The sequence below is a fragment of the Artibeus jamaicensis genome, unplaced genomic scaffold (assembly GCF_021234435.1).
Source record: "Artibeus jamaicensis isolate MK-2021 breed Jamaican fruit bat unplaced genomic scaffold, CSHL_Jam_final contig_410, whole genome shotgun sequence".
Classification (NCBI taxonomy): domain Eukaryota; kingdom Metazoa; phylum Chordata; class Mammalia; order Chiroptera; family Phyllostomidae; genus Artibeus; species Artibeus jamaicensis.
Genome location: NW_026521820.1, coordinates 660,951 through 682,774, shown reverse-complemented (window position 1 = coordinate 682,774; position 21,824 = coordinate 660,951). Strand labels below are relative to the sequence as shown.

The window sequence follows — 21,824 nt, the reverse complement described above, 5'->3', positions numbered from 1 at the left end:
GACAGACTGAAGGGAAGAAGAGTATCCACCTTTCTGTGTCTCTCACCGTGTCACGTTGACAGCGACTTCCTCATGAGTTGCTCTGGTGAGGACTCGAAATAGCTGGTTTAGGATGGTGGGCAAGAAGGCAATCATCACATGGCCTTCTATTGCATGCAGGCTCTACAGACATGAATACCAAAGTTCAAGTTATCCTTTTAAAAGTAAACCAAGTCTAAGCAACTTCCACTCAATTTCAATGAAGGATGGAAGAAGTCCATCTAAAGCAAATAGAAGGCAGTGGCAAGCAAAAAAAAGGGACCAAGATGTCCATGTTTTAATCTGCAGAATCTGTGAATATGTTACACAGCAAAGGGAAATTAGGGATGCTAACCAGGTGGCCTTAAGACGGGGGATGCTCCTGGATTTACCCAGGTGGGCCTGATGTGATCATAGGGTCCTTAAAAGTGGAAGAGGGAGGCAAAAGAGGACAGTCAGGGGACATGTGTCTAAAGAAACATGGCCTGAGGTGCAAACTCAGGCCTGAGGTGAAAAATGACCTGAGGTGCAATAGCTTTGAGATGAACAAAGTGGCCACAAACCAAGAAATGAAGGCAGTGTTTAGAAGATAAAAGGGGTAAGAAAAGAGCTTCACCCCTAGTTTCTAGAAAGCAACCTTCCTACTAATAACACCCTGATTTTAGCTCAGTGAAGCTCATGCCAGACTTTGGACCTACAGAAACATAAGATAATAAATACGTGTTGTTTTAAGCCTCCGAGGCTGTGGTAGTTTCTTACAGGAGTAATAGGAAACTAATAAAAGGAGTGTTCTTCAAGTCAACATTTATAAACGCTCTTCTTCAAGTCATATGGCTCGTAAGATAGCTGAAAGGGGATTTGGCACAGCAATAATTCAGGATCCCCATTCCACTTTCCTTGCCTAAATCAAACAAACTTCTATTCCATTTCTCATGTTTCTTATATTTTGTCCCCATGCCTAGAATGTCCTTTTAACTACTCTCCTTTTAATATGTGTTCCCCTAGAATCATGTTCTCAATGGAATTCCCTTAGACAAACCCTCCTTGCTCCCACTGTTCAATGACTCTAAGAGTCTCCCTAACCCTGCACAAAGCTGGGGTGGTGAAATACATTATTTGGTATGTTTTTTTAACCCACCTGGTATGTGTTCATGAAGCTAATGTTATCTCCTAAAATGAACTAGAAGTTCGTAAATTGTGGGCCTAAAGTCACTGCTCTTTATGTTCCTGTTCCTGTGTTCTGTGCCCCTGAGAACTCCACATGACAAGCCTCTGTAAGTGAGTGGTTGTCTGTGCAGGAAACAGTATGTTTTAGGTCTGGCATGAGAAGAGTATACATGGGATGAGGATGAAGCTAGGAGAAGCACTATTTCTGAGTCTCCTTCTTGACACTATCTAAAACCATACAGAAGCTGTTGGTATGAAAGCATCTAGCAAAAAGCATTCTTACAGTACTCACCACCAAACAGAAAACCCAATCAACTCCAAACTCCTTAAAAAGAAGTTAATAAGGAGTTAATAAGTTATTAAGGAGTTATTAAGAAAGCCATCTGATACCTTAAGATATTTTACAAGTTCATTCCCTAAGGCTTGGGCTCCAGATTCAGTTTTCTGACAGTACTGGAAAAAATTATGCAAATGCTGATCCTGGGGGAGGGAATAAAGAAAAGAAAATGAAAGCTTGTTAACATATTGGCTGTGAAAACAGCAGTATTTGTTTCTTGCAGTAGGCATGTTTTATTTAGACTATGAAACTAATCACATTAAAAAATGAAAACATCAAAAAGATAAAAATAAATAAAAAAAAGGTTTCAAATAATCTTCCAACAAAAGAGGAAGACTGTTAAATGTTACTCTTCATTTATTTCAGTGCATGAGTGAGTACCTTATATGTACTTCTTTTCTTCACAAGAGACTTACAAAGTAAAAATATATCCATATAACATATCAATTAGACTTTTGTTTCACCAAAAAATCATACAAACTCATTCACAGAGCAACCACTGCTAATTTTAACAGAATAGGGTGTACCTGAGTATACACTGTGGAAACCAGATGAGTTGAAACTTTCAGCAGCGGCTTGCTTCCATCTACCCATTTAATTTCAGGACCACAATGCTGAAAAATGTGGAGGGAAAAAACATCCCAACACATTAGTGATTTCGTCTTCAATCCCCATCTTGAATGAGGGCACTGATGAAGACCCAAACAGCTCTGGGGACCTGACAGTCATGCCTATGCCTGGCTCACAGCGAAAATGCAACCAACACTAATTTCTGCCCATTTTCTTTCTCCAAGTACAGTGCTATTCTTACTGGATCTTCTAAGTTATCTTTTCTGTTTAGTTGCAGCTATGAGAATTACTGTCCATTTGAGAGGGAAGAAATCCTATTTCACTAGTGACTTAACCAAACTTGACTCTGAGATTCTGAGATGGTACAAGGTGCCAGGTAAAGCCAATACGACAGTGAGTATTCCTGGCACAAAGGGTCAACATCTGTCTGTACTTATTTTAGTTTCAAAAACTTCCACTTCTCTCACATTCAGATTAGGAGTTATAACTGAATGTTACTTTGATTTACCCTTATCTTAAAATATTTTAACTATTTGTCCATAACATGGGTCCACATTTGGCACTATTTAAAATGTAGAGAAAACATTAAAAGCCATTCAAAATGAAATAAAACTAACCTTATCTAAACATGTCTATAAAATCTAAGATAATTAAAAAACAATGCAAAACCCATAAACCAACTGGAGAAATCTGAGACAATTCAGGCTTTAATGAATCAGAAAGGTATCAGAATGGGATAGCACGTGGATAAGGGATTTGCTTACTTGACATTACACTGAGTTGGAAGACAATTCCTAATCATTTGCATGACCTTAAACGCATCTTTATTTGAGTGTGGCTAGTTTGCAGAGATTTTCTAGCTTATCCAGCATCTCCAAATTCCTACTGCATTCAGTATCTCCAAGTGCCTCCACATTCCTATTGAGGCACTGTTACTTCTGGGCTTATACTAAAATTATAACTATAATTCTAGATTGTGATATTGTTAATAGCACTGCCTTCCAGTGGCCTAAGTTTACTTGAAAATGCATAATTAAAGCCAAAATGTTGGGACTGGCAAAAAATACTATGTGCTTTTTTGTGTTACTGCTGCTTTAACTGGTCTTTTATGTTTTCTGAAGGAATTTGGATAACAATCTTAAAGTCCTATACCCTGCCCATCCCAAGCTCCTGGTAGCCAAGGTAGCCAGATGGGAGATTAGCTGAGACAGGAATGTGTTGCTCATTAGTCACCACCCTTCCATCTTTCAGGAGGGGAAGCCAGGAATATCCAACTGTTGAAACAAAGCACAAAAAAATTCACTGTAAATATACAAAAACTTATGAAAGAAAGCCAATGTTACTAAATCGCCTGATCTTTAAAAACTGTCAGTATCAATCAGGGTTAAAAAACTGAAAAAACTCTGAATATAGTCTCTGCAGAACATTGTCTACAATGTACTCTGACTGCTTTGGGATTAGAATTCTAAAATTATCTTTTATGGAAATTTACATATACAAGCCAGACATGCTACCTTCCCAAAGGTCATGTGAAAACTCCTTTGTAAAAGGATGAAAATTCAGATCAAAATAATATTTAAGAACCTAACATGTACGTTATAAACAATCAAAGGAATGATGAAATTTCAGACCTTGTGTTTCAACAACATCCTTCTTCTTTGTGCTTCCTTTACTTGAATTATCACAGCTGACATGGAAAAATGTGAACAACAAGTGGTGCTTTTCATGTAGCTGGGTGGGCAATTCTATTTTAATCTGTAAGGGAGACAACAATTTTTTGAATATTCCAAAACAACAAAATTTCTTTTTTAAAAAGATATTTTCATTTATTTTTAGAAAGACAGGAAAGGAGGAAGATAGAGAGGGAGAGAAACATCGATTGGTAGACTTTAGTACACACCCCAACTAGAAACTGAACTCAGGCATATGCCCTTACTGGGAATCGAAATGACAACCTTCTGGTTTGTGGGACAACTCTCATCCAACTGACCCATACCGGCTAGGGCAAAAAGCAACAAAATTTCTTGGTGAAAGCAGCCACACAATGTGTCACCCAATGCGTACAGGTACGTCTATCTGGTCTCTGGTCAAAGAAATCTGAGACTGTAACTTGTGGTAAGGAAGAAAGGTATTCTTAATATAATGTTATACTGTTATGGTCTGAATGTTTGTGTTCTCTTCTGCAAATTCCCCCAAGAATTTGTGTTCAAATTCACATGTTGAAATTCTAGCACTGAAGGTGATGGTTATTACAGGCCTTTGGAGGTGATTAGGTCTTGAGGGTGGAACCCTCATAAATGGGATTACTGCTCTTACATAAGAGAGATCCTACAGAGCTCCCTTGTCCTTTCCACCATGTGAAAATACAACTAAGAACCTATGACCTGAGAGATGGCCCTTGCCTGACCAATCTCATTTCAGACTTCCAGCCTCCAGAACTACAATAAATAAATATTTGCTGTTTATAAGCCACTCAGTCTGTGGTACTGTGTTACAGCATCATGGAACAGACTAAGACATTACTGACCAGAAATAGGAGAGTTGATATTCCAATTCTAGAAGGAATTGGAAAACACATGAGAGAAACCACTACATTAACTTAACATAGCCAAGCCATGACAAAAAACCAGGGTAGAACACTTCTAAGTAGAATTCATTTAGTAGTTTTAAAGAACTACATATAATTTTACATAAGGAAACCTAACAATAAGAAAGGTCTAACAAACATAACTATATATAAGTATGAATTTGAAAAAAACTATGTCGAAATTATTCATTGTGGTTATGACAGAAGAGGCAGTTTAACTTTTTATTTTCTATATTATCTGCATTTTCCAAGTTTTTATTTTTTACAATAAACACATTACTTCTATAATTTAAAAAATATGTAAAATAAATAATTCAACATTTAGTTCTATCATTGTGTTCTTAGTATAGTATGAAGCTTCTCTTGAATTTTGCTATACTAAGCAGAGAACTTAAGAGTTTTCCTTAAAACTGGTTAAACTGGGTTTTCCCTTGAAAACCTTACTTACCTCATCATAAAATTCTGGGTTTTGGTGATGGTGCAAAACTGCAGCAAGGGCGCTTCTTGTGAACACCGGCCCACCAGGTCTGCCATAAATGCACTAAAGTAAGAAGTAACAATGGAAAACACCAGCACTCAATTAATAGAGTAAGAAATTAAACTCAGAAGTGTTATGATGAACACGCCTACAGCATAAACTTAACCACCTTTGATGGATTTCTTCTGCCCGTGAGACTACAGACCTGCAAACCCCCTTACTTCTGGGCCCAACTCACCTTCCGGCTCACCTCTCTGCCCTCCCTGCACTCTCCCTCCCACCCCTCCAAGTTGTATCTCTGAATCAGACCCTGCTTGCTATGCCCTTTCACACTTCCACATCTATGCTATGCAAACCCTATGTTCCAGTGATATTCCCTTCTATGTGCCCTAAGCAAATTTTCATGCACCCTTCAAAAAAGGATTAATTTCTTCCTCTGTGTCCCTTCAGTATTTTTCTGTTCCAATTTTCCAGTTTGGTAAGTAAACCATTTCAGCACCTTCTGTATACCGGAAGCTTTTTTTCCCCATAACTGTCTTTCCCAGCAAACTATTAAGTTTCTTGAGGGCAAAAACTACACTGCACTGTTCTTTGCCATTTTGTCTCCTTCCTTCCTGCAAAGTCATTTTCACATAGTTTACCACTAAAGAATTTGAGCTCTGGAGCCAGACTGCCTGGATTTGAACATCAGTTCCTCTAACGTAGGATCCTAAACAATTTATTTAAATTCTGTGCATTAATATAATCTAAAAAATGCAGAAAAATAATAGTACCTAACTCAAAAGACTGTTATGAAAATTAAAGGAGTTTAATAATACCTATGAGGCTCTAAGAGCAGAGCCTGGAATATCAATAATCTACTACTACCATTATTGCCATACTATAATAAACATTTGATAGATGTCAATCAATTATTATTATTATTATTTCTATTATTAATGTTGGTAATATAATTCTTAGTAACCATTCAATGCCTGGCTTACAGTAGGTACATGATTAAGTTTACTGAATAGAACATGCAAAAAGCCTTCATCCCTAAAAAGTATAACAAAACAGAAATAGGCAATTAGGAATAAGAGCTCAATTATTCCATATTCTGTAAGGTTCACCATATGTGGTTACATATTATGATATTACATATTTTTGTGTTTGTGTCAATTGAAATGTGCTAAATTAGTTGTGTAATATCATGAGATTATATTATTAAAATGGGAAAATGTGAATATATTTAAAAAACAAACCTTCAAAGGTTGAGAGTCTTCCTCATCTGAATCTTTGAATTCAATACAAATAGCAATATTTCTGGCCTGCAGCAATATTTAAAGAAAAAAAGAAAAGAAACAGCCACAATTATATGGTATTTATCAAAGAACATGAGAACCCAAGACCTAAAAAAAAGTTTGATATTAAAATGAAACCTCAATCTTTATACTCACCTTGGCAAAAGACTTTTGACTGTCATATTTCAAGTACTTAGGATAAACGTAGAGATGATTGTTATAAATGGTGTAAGGCTGAGTGTGTTTTGGTATGCAGGGCACAAATTCCTCTACTTCAAATGTGATTGGAGTTTTAGTACAGGTTTCAAATTGCTTTATGGGAATGTATGATGAATTGATATAATCTGAAAAATTAAAAACAAACAAATTGAAGTAAAAACCAAACAAAATTTTGTCCATTATTACACAGAACTTACACTTACTAGGAAAGTCTGAAGAAACATTATCAATGGTAATGTCTAGATTGCCCAAAATCACTGGGAGCTTAGCCATCTTCTCAGGTCTACAAAGAAAAAAATCAAACATTTATAAGTTAGGTTAGCTCTAAAACCTAAATTCTAGCGAGCACTTCATAAGAAATACAATGCAAGACACAAAAGTAGTTTTAAAGTAACAGGTAAAATTAGTTTGAAAAATACCTTTATTTAACTCAATATCTGCAAAATATTGGTTTTTTTCAATATGTAATCAGTATAAAGAGTTCATTCTAATTACTCAAAACCAGCTGAGTTTTTTATACTCACAGCTCATTTCAGTTGGAACTTGCTATATTTCAGGTGCTAAACAGCCACATGTGGCTAGTGCCCAATGAGTTGGACAGCAACCTCATCATATATTCTTGGCTCATTTAGAACCATGAAAATTCATAAGTAGAAGTCATCTTAGTTTCTAGTGTCTAGCAAAATGCTGGGTACAAAGTAGATACTCAATGAAGTATCTGAGGTTTGTATTTAGTCTGACTCAATCCAATACAGGAATCTTTTCTGTAATATGCCTGACAAACACTGTTTACCTAGTGACAAGAAAACTTTCAACACAGCCATTTCAACACAGCAAGGTAAAATTCACCTCTCTGAAACTTCCACTCCTCAATGGGTTTAGTTCTTATGTTTCCCAATGTAAAACCTGTCAACCATCTATACACAGCTTTCTGAAGTCTTTGATTCTCAGCCCTTTTTCACCTTCCTCCAATGCCACTTTACTCCTAGAAGAACATTCCATTTATATGTGGCACCTAGAACCGCACAAATCAGGCCCAGTATGGCCTGGCCACATAAAGATAGAATATGTGTGTGCGTGTGTGCGTGTGCGTGTGTGTATTTAAATTGATTTGGTGGGGTGGAGGGAGAGAAAGAGAGAGTGAGATGTTGTTCTACTTATTTATGTGTTCATTGGTTGATTCTTGTATGTGCTCTGACTGGGGATTAAACCCGCAATCTTGTCATATCCTGACAATGCTCTAACCAGCCAAGTCCACAGCTGTCTGGTTTTGAATAATACACCCATCAATTAGTGCTATTACTTTTAGGAAGCCACACCTAATGATGTACATGAAATTTACAACTACCTAAAATCTTTAAATCTTTTTTCATATGCTTTACTCTCATGCTACATCTCTCCATTCTATATTTTGTATAATTATGCTTTTGGAAATCAGAAAAGAATTTGATTTTTATCTTTATGAAATTTCATCTTTGTATACTTGAGCCTTTTCTAGTTGATCAAAACCCTCTTAAATGCAGGTTATTACATCTAATGTATTAAGATATTCCCAATAGCGTTATGTTGTGAAGACATTTCACCAGCATGTTATATTCTCTTATAAAAGTCATTGATGAAGATAGTGCACAGAATATTGGCTTAAACAGGTTTCTTCTCAAATCTCTAGATGCCCATAGCCAGAATGATACTACCCCATTTATCACCCTCCCTGGTATCTGGTTACTCCAGCAACTGAACAACTTGTCTACGCAAGTGTACTACACTTCTCTGACTTGTTCATAGGACATCTTGGAATATACACTTGTCTGAGGCATGCCTCTGTCATACAAGCTTAGCAATCCAATTAAAAAGAAAGAAGCATAAATGTGATTAGGATGACTAGTTTGACATGACATGAGTTACTCTCAGAAAACAGAACAGTCTCATGTTTCTTTGTAAGTCACAGGTTTATTAATGATGTCTTTCAGACACTGCCAAGAATATCAAAGTACACTGGCCTCACTGGCCAACAGATTCAGCATTTGGTTTTATTCCAATTTTTGAAAAGTTCTTAAATTCTGTTTTTAAGATTCCTCTGACATTACTGTTATCTATTAAGCAGAGTCACACATAACTTTTCAGCATACCCTGGGGTATTGTTAACCTGAATCAGATTGCTAATCTGAATCAGATTTCCCTAACAGTTCTAAATTCTTGCTAATAATGACTACAGAGTACATTCAGCATATTCATCTGTGCCCACCAGCAGCTCCAACCTGCAGAATAACTTTCTCTCAGGGTTCCTTCTCATCTCCACATCTGCATTTAAATGAACAACAATTTGAAATCCTAAAATACAACTGTCAGGAAGGCAATCAACAATTTTCACACATTCTGCCTTCAGTTAAAAGATTTATGGCCCAAAGATTTCCAGGTACGGTCCAGCATTACCCCTACATTTTGTGCCCATTCTGTGATTTTTTCACAAACCCAATATCCTTTTGTACTACCAGAAAGTTGTGCTTCAACAATCATTTGCAGAGAGCTGCCACTGGCCATATATCACTATATGCTCCAACAGTGATACACTGTTGGAACCTCTCTCAGCTCTAACAAAGCTCTTAAGGGGCATTAACCCTTGTGGCCCATGGGTTTCTACACAGGTATACATTTTCTTGACATAATGCCTTACTCCACCTCTTCATTTGAACAATTTAACCCTGCAACATACTACAAAACATTGCATTCCACGAAATCTTAGACACCTATTAAATTGTATTGGCTTCCCTGAGTCAGAAATACTTCGCTTATTACAAATAATAGTTTTTACATGTAACTACTCAAGAGTATAATATTTCACCCCTTCCTAGTTATTTGCACCTGTGAATAAATATGTACTTTCTTCACCACTTTTTCAATCACACTGAGATCATCCACCTATAAACTTTTGAGAGTTGGATTTCTTTTTTTTAAAATATTTTATTTATTTGTTTTCAGAGAGAGGGGAAGGGAAGGAGAGAGAGGGAGAAATATCATTTTATGGTTGTCTCTCACATGTCCCCTGCTGGGAATTGGCCTGCAACCCAGGCATGTGCCCTGACTGGGAATCGAACCGCGATCCCCTACTTCACAGACCCGCCCTCAATCCACTGAGCTACACCAGACAGGGCGAGAGTTGGATTTCTAAGCAACAAATTTTAAACATTCTTCACTAGAACTCTTTGTACAAAGTATTATATACTTCTATGTCTAACTATACGTGTTTCTTATTCAGGTTCCTCCTTCTGCTGGGAACGTTTACTTCTAGTTGCTACTTCCATAGAGGCATTATAATGTCCAAGTACAACATTTCCAAGCAAGCACAGATCTGATTTTCATTCCATACCACATAGCACCTTGGTTTTGTGGAAGCTATTTCTACCAACTTAAATTGTTTTTAAAAACATCATCTTAAATCTATTACAAAAGTTCAGGGTTTTTTATTGAACCTAGCTTTTTAGACAGTAAAACCTCACACGACAAAAATTCCACTCCTTTTTTAAATATGCATTTGCAAAGTGATGATGACAATGACATGTTATACAAAGTGAATTCTCTCATGACAGGGATTTTTTTTTTAATGCTACAAAGTGCATATATTCTATGCAAAACTTACAATAGTTGAGAAGGAAAACCCATCCTAAAAATGCATTGATTAAATAAATGTATAATGTAAAAACACGTAAGGTGACTGGAATTTGGGCAAAGCTTATGTCTGTGTATAAATCTAGGAATGAGGCTGAAACACACTCTCTCTCTCTCTCTCTCTCTCTCTCTCTCTCAGTAAAGGCAAAGGTTTTCTTTCCCCACTGCCCATACATTCCTGCTGACTCGACAATTCCCACAGGGAGAAGAGGAATGGTATCACAAACTAGTAGTCATTTCATGCCAACAGGTTTGGTGTCCCTACATCTGTGTTTTTGTACGCAGTTCTCTTGATTCTATCTCCCGTACTGATACATCAATGTGATTAATCAGCAGTGTAGGCATGCTTGGATCTGTTGGTGGTAGTGAGTCTAATCTTCTAAGTGTATTTTGTAAAGGGAAATATTCCCTACAGGCATTGTTGGTGTCACTTAAATAATTTATATGCAATTGAAAGAAATATGAGATATTTTTGTTTAAATAAAATCACTGAATTTATGCATTGGAGAAATTTCAATCTGCATTTATTAAGTGCATATGGTGTAATACAACATCACATTAAGCACCATGGATAGAAGACAAACAAGATATGACTCCTAGCCTCAGGAACCCAAAAATTCAGCAGACATTATACCTACTCCAAAGAGTTTGCATAAGCATCTACCAGAAGGCAGATGTGTAGGGTATTGAGAGCGAACGGGGGATGAGAAGACTACCATTCACAGTTTGAGAAAAATCACCCTTACAATATATTCATTGATGAATATATTCATTTATTCTCACCACAGTTCTAGGAGGCAGAGCCATTACAATTCCCCTTAAAAAGAAGAGGAGACTCAATCAGAGAAGCCAAGTGACCTGGCCCAGGTCTCCCGACCTGGAAGTGAGACATGCATGGGGTTTTGAATGATGAATAAGTTTGCCTTGGAGAAACAAAAGTAGAAGGGGAATGTATATGCTGTATGTGTTTGTCACTTGTATGCTACTGCTTGAGGGGACAGAAAGTGACACAATTCAGGCAGAAGGCAAAGCATGATATAGTGAAAGTTCACAGTGGATTCACAGAAAGGCAAATAGCCCCACCTGCCTTGAGTGCAGTGTTAGAAATTTCAAACTTGGATACAAAGAACATAAAGGTATAAATAAACATACATATATCAGTCTCATGCGAGAGCCCTGACAGTGTTATTATCTAAATTACCCAATATGGTATGATTAAAAAGGTCTACATTTAAAGGAAATACTCTATTTTTATACTTTGCCTTCATGTCTTCATATTTCTTGCAGAAGTGAAGAAAGACATGACCATGAGCAAATCAAAGTGTAAAATATATACCAAGTCTCTTTTCTTAGATAAATACTTTATAAAGAATATACACCAGCAATACTATCTGACAGAATTACTTTCTCACTAAATCTTGGACAGTATCCTCTGGTAATGATTACAAGGGATGAAGGGGGAAGTGGCTTATGAGCTTTAGCAACTGTTTTCTAAAGCTGGGGCAGCTTGAGAAAATTTTTCTCATCCATTATTAAATGACATTTTGAGACAATCATGGGAATAGAAACAATACCTCTGGATTCCAGCTGGTGCCTAAGCCACTGACATGAGATTCTTCTTTGTGAAAAACAGAGGAAAGAAAAAGTACAATGATAAGGTTTTAAAAAAATGAAAAGGAATCCTTCACTTCGCTAACTCTACTGTGAAGAACATAAGCAGCAGACACTGGCAGTTCTCTGGATTCTTGTTGAGCAGGACCACTGCTCCCCCAGTGCCGTTGCTCCCCGAGTGAAGTCATATCTTCTGATGCCAGTAGCACTAGATCCTTATTATCAGGTTCATGTATCTCCCATGGCTATCTGGAGCACACTCTACCCACAAAGACCTTCCTACTGAGCACACACATGAAGGCCTGGTGTGTATGCTGGGGGTGGGGGACCCACCCCATGCTCTGAAACAGTGAAGATCTATGCTTGTTTGCTGCCTGGCTTCAGACTCTCAGCTCAGATCACGTGTTGACCAAAGGCCCTGTAAAGCCCCACCCTTTGGCCTCTACTGAAGAAGCCAGATCTAAGAGCTACAGCTACTCTCGAAGAGCTGCCACTGCAGGGGAAGTTTCAAGATCTCAGCTAGGAAGTAACTTCTGAGACATGGCTTCCAGCCTCCATCACATATTAAAAAAACATCCTTCTTTGTTTTGTAGGAATATAAAAGCAAATGTTAGTTATAAAAACTGTCCACACAAAATCATGGAAATTGCCCTGCCTGGTGTGGCTTGGCAGGGCATTGTTCCACAAAGCAAAAAGGTTGCTAGTCTGATTTCAGGTCAGGGCACATACCTGGCTTGCAGGTTCAGTTCCTGTTTGCAGCAACATGCAAGGGGCAACCAATCGATATATTTCACATCGCTGTTTCTCTCCCTCTTTTTCTCCCTCCCTTCCCCTCTCTCTAAAAATAAATAAATATTCTTAAAAGATTGTGAAAAGCTGTAAAGTGGAAAGTGAAAAGTCACTCATAAACCTATCTCTCAGAGATGACTATGACTCACATTTTGGTGTCCAGTCTATATGACTATTTTTATGCCGGTCTATCTTTCCATCTAACTAGCTATCCATTTATTCATTTATATATAGAAGTATATATAAAATATTTTCTTTTCAAAAATGAGGTCATAAAGATATACTTCTTCTTCTTCTTAACAATATAGTGTGTTCACCCTCCTAAGTGAGTACATTCAGACCTACATGATGATCACCATGATTATTGAGAATTGCATGGTAGTAGAGTGAGGGAAAACTGTGATCTATTCAATTAAAGGTGAGTGGAGTTTCCAAATAAACAACTTTTATTATACAAAAAGGGCTAAAAGTTTCCTGGGACTCAAATAAAAACATGACAATAATTGCTGGGTAACACGTTATCTATGACAGTATATTTCTTGCTATCACTAAGTAAAGGTTTTTAAGAGATGTTAATAAGGCTGTATTTAGAATTCTGAGAAATGAGAAGAAAGAGATATAAGAAAATGGTGCAAATGAAGTGAAAGAAAGCTAACCAGCCATTCTTAAGTTCTAGGAAACCAGTAATTACTTTGATATACATATTTCACTCCCCCCCCCCCAAAAAAAAAATCCAAAACTGAAAAGTCCCTATGGTACGGAAGTCAGTGACTGGCTCTTGGTCATTCTTTCATTTCATTGTCTTTTAATATCCTCACTTCTTTCTCACTGTGGGAATTCTCCCAGAAAAAATCTAAAACCTACATCCCTAGGAAAGAAAATGAGTTTTTATAAGTTCAGAAATAAATTCCTTATGATAGAGTGGATAAGAACAGATTCTCAGCAAGAATGACTTTCATCACCGCTCAGCGTCTCTTTACCATATTGTACAGGTTGAGTTGTATTCCCAAAAAGATATGTCTAAGTCCTAAGCCTAGTACCTATAAATGTGACATTATTTGGAAATAGGGTCTTTGTATGAATTGGCCAAAGTTTGTTGTTTTCTTTCCCCATATGATGGCTCTAGTAGTACTTAGCTATCTTTAACTTCATTCGAATAATTTTGTTAGATTGTATTGTGACACCTCCAAAGTTGGATAGACCAGCTGAAGTTGATAGCAATCATATTAAGACATTGAGAACAATCAACATCATACCATGCGGGGGATAGCTGACATACTCAACATATCCAAGTCAATAAAGTTATTGGTGAAAATAAAAAATGAGTCTTTTATTTTATGGGAAAAAAACATACTTACTTTAGGACAGCTCAATAGATGTAATCAAGTGAAATGAGGTTACTAGGGTTGGCCCTAATCCAACATGACGTATTTTATAAGAAGGCAATTTAGACAGACACAGAGGAAAACAGCCATGTGACAGCAGATGCAGAGTTTGGAGTTATGCTGCCACAGGCCAAGGAATGCCTAGGGCTACTGGGAGCTGGAAGACGCAAGGAAGGAGGATCCTCCCCTAGAAATCTTGGGAGGCAGTGGTCCCTGCCAACACCTTGATTTTGGGCTCTAGCCTCCAGAAATATGAGAGAACTAATTTTCATTGTTTTAGGCCACCTAGTTTGTGGTACTTTGTCATGGCAGCCCTAGGAAACTAATACAGTCATTAATATATGTAAAGTATTTAGGAACTATGCTTATAAATAGTACTATATAAGTTATCTTCACCATGGCCCCATCACCAATTCAGTTAAAAGTACCATGAGTCACTACACTGTATAAGTCAGAAATCTGGAATCTATTTATCTAACTAAGGCTATCACCCATTTCTCTCTCATTCCACCCTAATACCCAATCAGAAAACCAGGACCCAGAGGAGTCGGCTAAGGGAGCCGGGACACTCAGCAGTGGTAGGCGCCCACTGCGGGGACCACTGCGAGGACCAGCATGGGAGTAGGTGGAGATGGAGAACATCAAGATACCTGAAGGAGTCTGCACCACTGAAATTCACAAGTATTATACCACAGAAGTTCACACCATGAACCGAGGGAGTAAGAACAGATCAATTTTAGAAGCTGAGACTAACAAGAAGAGTCTCAAACAATGGAAAGACAAAGAAATAATCCCCAAATGAAAGAAAAAGCAGAAACTTCAGAAAAAATGTTAGATGAAATAGAGGCAAGTCAACTATCAGATATTGAATTCAAAGCATTGGTTATTACGAAGTTCAAAGAGCTCACAATGAGCTACCAGAAACTACAGGGGAGCTACAATGATCTCACCGCAAACTACATCAACATGAAAAAGGAAATAGAAAATATCAGCAAGGGTCAAGAGGAAATGAATACAATTTCTGAATTGAAGAACACAGTAGAAAGTTTCAAAAGTAGAATAGATGAGGCGGGGGATCAGATTAGTGAGTTGGAGGACAAAGTAGAGAGCATCTCACAGAAAGAGCAAAAAAAATGAAAAGAGGCTCAGAAAGAATGAAGAGGGATTAAGAGAAATGCAAGACAATATGAAATGTAATAATATCCGAATAATAGGAATACTGGAAGGTGAAGAAGAATAACAAAGGAGAAAACCTACTTGAAAGAGCAATGAAAGAAAATTTCCCTAATTTGATGAGAGAAAAAGTCACACAAATCCAGGAATCAGAGAGTCCCAATCAAGAGGAACCCAAAGAGGCCCACTTCAAGACACACCATCATTAAAATGGCAAAATTCCAAGACAAAGAGAGAATCTTAAAGGCAGCAAGGGAGAAAAAAGAAGTAACATACAAGAAAACCCCAATAAGGTTAGCTACTGACTTCTCAATGGAAACACTCCAAGCAAGAAGACAATGGAAAGAAATATTCCAAGTAATGAGAACCAGAGGCCTACAACCAAGGCTACCTTACACAGCAAGGCTCTCAATCAAGACAGAAGGCCAAATAAAGAGCTTCCAAGACAAAAGAAGTCTAAAAGAACATGCCTCCACCAAACCAGCTCTACAAGAAATACTAAAAGGACTGCTCTAAGGAAAGGAAGGAAAAGAGGAAGACAGAGAGGAATACAGGTACAAAAATGGCAATGAATAAGTACCTATCAATAATAACCTTAATCATAAATGGATTAAATGCTCCAATCAAAAGACACAGAATAGCTCAATGGATAAGAAAGCATCACCCACACATATGCTGCCTACAAGAGACCCATCTCAGGACAAAAGACCATCACAGACTAAAAGTGAAAGGCTGGAAACATATTTTCCAAGCAAATGGACAAGAAAAAAAAAAGCCGGGGGAGCAATTCTCATATCGCACAAAATAGACTTCAAAAAAAGGGCCATAAAGAGAGACCCAGAAGGTCACTTCATAATACTCATGGAAGAATCCACCAAGAAGACATTAACATCATAAATATATATGCGCCAAACATAGGGGCACCCAAATATATCAAGAAAATCTTAGAGGACTTCAAGAAAGATATTGACAGCAACACAATTATAGTAGGGGATTTTAACACCCCATTATCAAAAATGGACAGATCTTCCAAACAAAATATCAACAAAGATATTGCAGCATTAAACAACACCCTAGAGAAAATGGACTTAACTGATATATATAGAGCCCTTCATCCCAATGAAGCTAAATACACATTCTTTTCAAATGCACATGGAAGATTTTCAAAGATAGACCACATGATAGGACACAAAACAAGCCTCAACATATTCAAGAAAATTGAAATCATATCAAGCATCTTCTCTGACCACAAGGGACTAAAATTGGAAACCAACCCCAAAGGAAAAAACCCAAAGCACCCCAAATCATGGAGACTGAATGGTATGCTATTAAACAACAAATGGGTCAAGAATGAAATTACAGAAGAAATAAAAAAGTTTCTGGAAACAAATAAAAACGATCTCACAACAACCCAAAACTTATGGGACACTGCCAAGGCAGTCCTGAGAGGGAAGTTCATAGCAATACAGGCCTACCTAAAGAAGAGAGAAACATTTCAAACAAAAAACCTAACCCAACGCCTGCAAGAACTCTAGGACAACAACAAAGACAGCCCAGAGCAAGCAGAAGGAAGGAAATAACCAAGATCAGAGCAGAATTAAATGACATAGAGACTAAAAGCACAATTCTAAGGATCAATGAATCCAGGAGTTGGTTCTTTGAAAAGATAAGCAAAATAGAGAAGCCTTTAAGTAGGCTCATCAAGAAGAGAAGAGAGAGAACCCAAATAAACACAATTAGAAATGAAAGAGGAGAGATTACAACTGATACCACATAAATAGAAGGGATTATGAGAAATTACTATGAAGAACTGTATGCCAAGAAATTTGAAAACCTAGGAGAAATGCACAAATTTCTAGAAAAATACAATCTTCCAAAACTCAATGCAAAAGAAGCAGAAAATCTGAACACACCAATAACAGCAAAAGAAATTGAAGCAGTAATCAAAAAACTCCCATCACACAAAAAGCCCTAGACCAGATGGTTTCACAGGAGAATTCTACAAAGCATTTAAGGAAGAGCTAACCCCTATTCTCCACAGATTATTCCAAAAAATCCAGAAGGATGGAAAACTCCCAAGTTCTTTTTATGAAGCGAGCATCATCCTAATTCCAAAACCAGAAAGAGGCACAACAAAATAGAAAACTTCAGGCCAATATTGCTAATGAACATAGATGCTAAAATCCTCAATAAAATATTGGCAAATCGCATCCAACAATATATAGAAAAGATCACATACCATGACCAAGTGGGATTCATGCCAGGGATGCAAGGATGGCTCAACATTCGCAAATCAGTAAATGTAATACATCACATAAACAAAAGCAAAGAGAAAAACCACATGATCAAATCAATAGATGCGGAAAAAGCTTTTGATAAGGTACAAAACCCATTTATGATAAAAACATTCAGCAAAGTGGGAATAGAGGGAGCATTCCTCAAGATAATAAAGGCCATTTATGAGAGACCTACAGCCAACATCATACTCAATGGGCAAAAACTAAAATCTTTTCCACTAAGATCGGGAACAAGACAAGGATGTCCACTTTCACCACTTCTATTCAATATAGTATTGGGAGTTTTAGCCACAGCGATCAGGCAAGAAAAGAAAATAAAAGTCATCTAAACAGGAAAGGAGGAAACAAAACTGTCACTATTTGCAGATGACATGATAGTGTACATGGAAAATCCTACAGGCTCTACCAAAAATTGCTCGAACTAATTAATGAGTTTGGCAAAACAGCAGGATACAAAGTCAATATCCGGAAATCAAAGGCATTTTTGTATACCAACAATGAATCAGCAGAAGCAGAAATCAAGGAAAAAATCCCATTCAATATAGCAAAAACAAAAATATAATATCTGGGAATAAACCTAACTATGAAGGTAAAAGACCTGTATGCAGAAAATTACACAGCCCTGAAGAAAGAAATCAAGGAAGACACAAACAAATGGAAACATATACGTTGTTCATGGATTAGAAGAATTAACATCATCAAAATGTCCATACTACCCAAAGCAATTTACAGATTCAATGCAATACCTATTAAAGTCCCAATGGCATATCTCACAGACATAGAACAAACACTTCAAAAATTTATATGGAACCATAAATGACCCCGAATAGCAGCTGCACTTTTGAAAAAGAAGAACAAAGTAGGAGGGATCACAATACGTGATATCAAACTGTATTACAAGGCCACTGTAATCAAAACAGCCTGGTACTGGCATAAAAACAGGTACATAGACGAATGGAACAGAAGAGAGAGCCCAGAAATCAACCCAACTCTCTACAGTCAATTAATATTTGACAAAGGGGGCAGTAACATAAAATGGAGTAAAGATAGCCTCTTCAACAAATGGTGTTGGGAGAACTGGACAGCTACGCACAAAAAAATGAAACTTGAGCACTGACTTACACCATACACCAAAATAAATTCGAGGTGGATAAAAGACTTAAATATAAGCCTTGAAATCATTAAAGTCCTAGAGGAGAACATTGGCAGGAAAATCTCAGATATTTCAAGCAGCAACATTTTTACTGATATATCTGTCCCCTGGAACAAGGGACATAAAGAATAAACAAAGGGGATCTCATCAAAATAAAAAGTTTCTGCATGGCTAAAGAAAACAGTATTAAATTAAAAAGACAACCAACTGTATAGGAAAACATATTTGCCAATGATACCTCAGAGAAAGGTTTAATCTCCAAAATATACAAAGAACTTACACAACTCCACTCTAAGAAGACAAGCAACCCAATTAAAAAATGGGCAAAGGACTTGAACAGACACTTCCCCAAGGAGGACATACAGAAGACCCAGAAACACATGAAGAGATGCTAAATATCGTTAGCTATCAGAGAGATGCAAATTAAAATCACAATGAGATACCACTTTATACCGGTCAGAATAGCTATCATAAACAAAGCAACAAACAACAAATGTTGGAGAGGGTGTGGGGAAAAGGGGACCTTAGTTTACTGCTGGTGGGATTGCAGACTGGTACAACCATTATGGAAAACAGTATGGAATTTTCTCAGAAAAATAAAAATCGACCTGCCTTTTGACCCAGCAATTCCACTGCTAGGATTATAGCCTAAGAACCCCAAAACATCAATTTCCAAGAACCTATGCACCACAATGTACATAGCAGCACAATTTTCAATAGCCAAGAGCTGGAAACAACCTAGATGCCTGTCAGTAAATGAATGGATCAAAAAATTGTGGTACATATACACAACGGAATTCTATTCAGCAGAGAGAAAGAAGGAGCTACTACCCTTTGCAACAACATGGATGGACCTGGAAAGCATTATGCTGAGTGAAATAAGCCAGGGGTTGAAAGACAAATACTATATGATCTCACCTTTAACAGGAAGCTAAACAACAAAACAGACAAGCAAGCAAAATAAAAACAAAGACACTGAAATAGAGAACAAGGGGACAGCGGCCAGAGGGGAGAGGGGAGGGAATTTAAGGTGAAAAAATGGGAGGGATTTAGAGGAACAAGTATAAAGGACACAGGGACAAAAACTAAGGGGGGTGGAAATGGGAGGGAGGTGGGGTGCATGGGGAGGGGTGCGCTGAGATGAGAGAAATAAACAGAAAACTGTACTTGAAAAATAACTAAATATAAATAAATAAATAAATAAATAAATAAATAAATAAATAAATTCTCAAGATGCCAAAAAGAAGAAGGAAACCAGGACCCAGTAACTGAGCCTCTCTGACATGACTTGAATTAGTTTTGATATTCCTATTTCCACTTGCAGTGGCTTTGCTGAGTCCCCTCCCACCTCCTGCAAAAGTTGCTCAACTGTCTTCTTCTTACATAGGTTCTGTCTCCATCCATCCTTCACTGAACCAGCAAAAACATCCTTTACAGAATTCAAATTAACCAGGTTACTCTTCCAATTATAAACACTCTCTTCCTTCCCAAGGACTTGAGGTAAAGCCCCATGCCCATCCAACAAGCTCCATGATGTTTGAGTGAGCAATTTGAAAGAGAGCTCCCACTTCCTCCCTCCCTACCAAACAACTTCTGTTTTTCAGATTTGAAACTAAATAAGGCCTTGAGACTCACTTCCGAAAGTCTGCAAGTAACTTGAGCATGTCGTCATTGGAGAGCTTATTGCTGTCTTGCTTGTAGAGAGCCGAGAATCTAGCATTTCTGTCAAGGTTTCCAGATGTATCCTTAAACAATGTCCTGAAATAGCAAAACAACACTTCTAAACTGAGTTTCCAAAAGACCAAAATAAATCCACAACTTGAAGACTATTATTCCGCTGACTGTAGTCAACAGAAATATCACCTAAAAACACAGAAAATATTTATGAGGATGAACACAACTAAATCAATTTACATAGAAAACATTTCCAGCAAATGGTCTGTGCTTCAGAAACAACAATACACAGTCAAATGCTTAAGAAGTGGAGATCACAAAACAAAGATGATCTGAAGACCTCACTGGGCCGTCACCCCACTTCAAGCTGAAGAAGTGGCTGGAACCTGGAATATCACCTCTACAACCAACATTCCTGTTCACCCTGCCAGTTCCACATGGGTACCCTCCAACCAGCATATTTCCTTTCTGTGACTCCAATAAATGATTATTCAAACATGGGGATTATTTATTTTCCAACTTTATACATTTAAATCCTCTTTGTCTCTGGGCAATAAGACAGAATAGGTTTGTCCATTTATAAGTCAGTCTGTTTGTCTCCTCCCTGCTGCCCCCCCACATACATGTCTACATCCATATCGGAGGTACTGAGGATATTCCCCTTACCTCGCTGCCCAAGCAAATGGCATCCTGTACTGTCCTAGTCTTTGGCATGCCTGCTTGGCATTCTTCAGCACCTTCTGAGCAACCTTGAAAACATTAGAACAAAGCCATGAGATGTTGCATCCCACTAACAGAAGAATATCATCCTACTATAGTATTTAAATGCAAAAAGCACACTGTGTTATAATAAATATGGCTGGATTATTAAACAGCACAAAGTATTCTGTTTAACAAATTCTCAGCAGCCATTTTCAACAAAATAGAACAAAGACTGTCTTTTCTTACCTAAAATGTTGCTTTTACAGGTCAATATCCATGCTATACCATAGGCTTTCGCAGTTTTTTATGACTAAGGGCTGCATATTGTATTATAAGTTCACTGAGTTATTAATAATTACTAATACTTGGTATTCATACCAAGCATTAATAGTTTAAATCAGAACACTAATGTAAATACTAAGCTCTAATATGCCTCTAATATGTACTAGCTTATGCAGAATCCCACAATTTGGGGGTAAATTTTCATTATTAGAACATTATAGGTGTTGATTTGTTAGGGCAAGGCTTTCTTTCAATTGCTTTATTTTTGCTTTCTAAATATAAACTCTGCTATTTTCACTTCCAAATGACCATTTTTGACTTTTTGTGGGTTGACTGATTAACCCTATAGTGCACAGTGAAGCATATTTGATTTTGGATTAAGATGTATGCATGGCAGGTCTATTAATCAACTGCACTTTTATTGCTAAAGCAGATA

At 37.3% G+C, this 21,824-nt stretch overlaps 1 protein-coding gene across 12 annotated transcripts in view; it reads right to left on the bottom strand.

Annotated features, from left to right (window-relative positions):
* The window catches only part of DOCK9 (dedicator of cytokinesis 9), a 377,316-nt gene that overhangs the window by 124,088 nt on the left and 231,404 nt on the right, over window positions 1-21,824 (bottom strand). For all 12 annotated transcript variants that reach the window (XM_053665376.1, XM_037151681.2, XM_037151687.2 and 9 more), the window contains exons 14-24: window positions 21,071-21,153; window positions 20,366-20,488; window positions 6,860-6,939; window positions 6,594-6,781; window positions 6,399-6,464; window positions 5,128-5,220; window positions 3,724-3,847; window positions 3,245-3,366; window positions 2,050-2,136; window positions 1,576-1,665; window positions 47-162 (exon numbers count right to left, since the gene is read on the bottom strand). In XM_053665376.1, coding sequence (XP_053521351.1) covers window positions 47-162; window positions 1,576-1,665; window positions 2,050-2,136; window positions 3,245-3,366; window positions 3,724-3,847; window positions 5,128-5,220; window positions 6,399-6,464; window positions 6,594-6,781; window positions 6,860-6,939; window positions 20,366-20,488; window positions 21,071-21,153 — 1,172 coding nt within the window. The remainder of the gene's footprint in view (window positions 1-46; window positions 163-1,575; window positions 1,666-2,049; window positions 2,137-3,244; window positions 3,367-3,723; window positions 3,848-5,127; window positions 5,221-6,398; window positions 6,465-6,593; window positions 6,782-6,859; window positions 6,940-20,365; window positions 20,489-21,070; window positions 21,154-21,824) is intronic.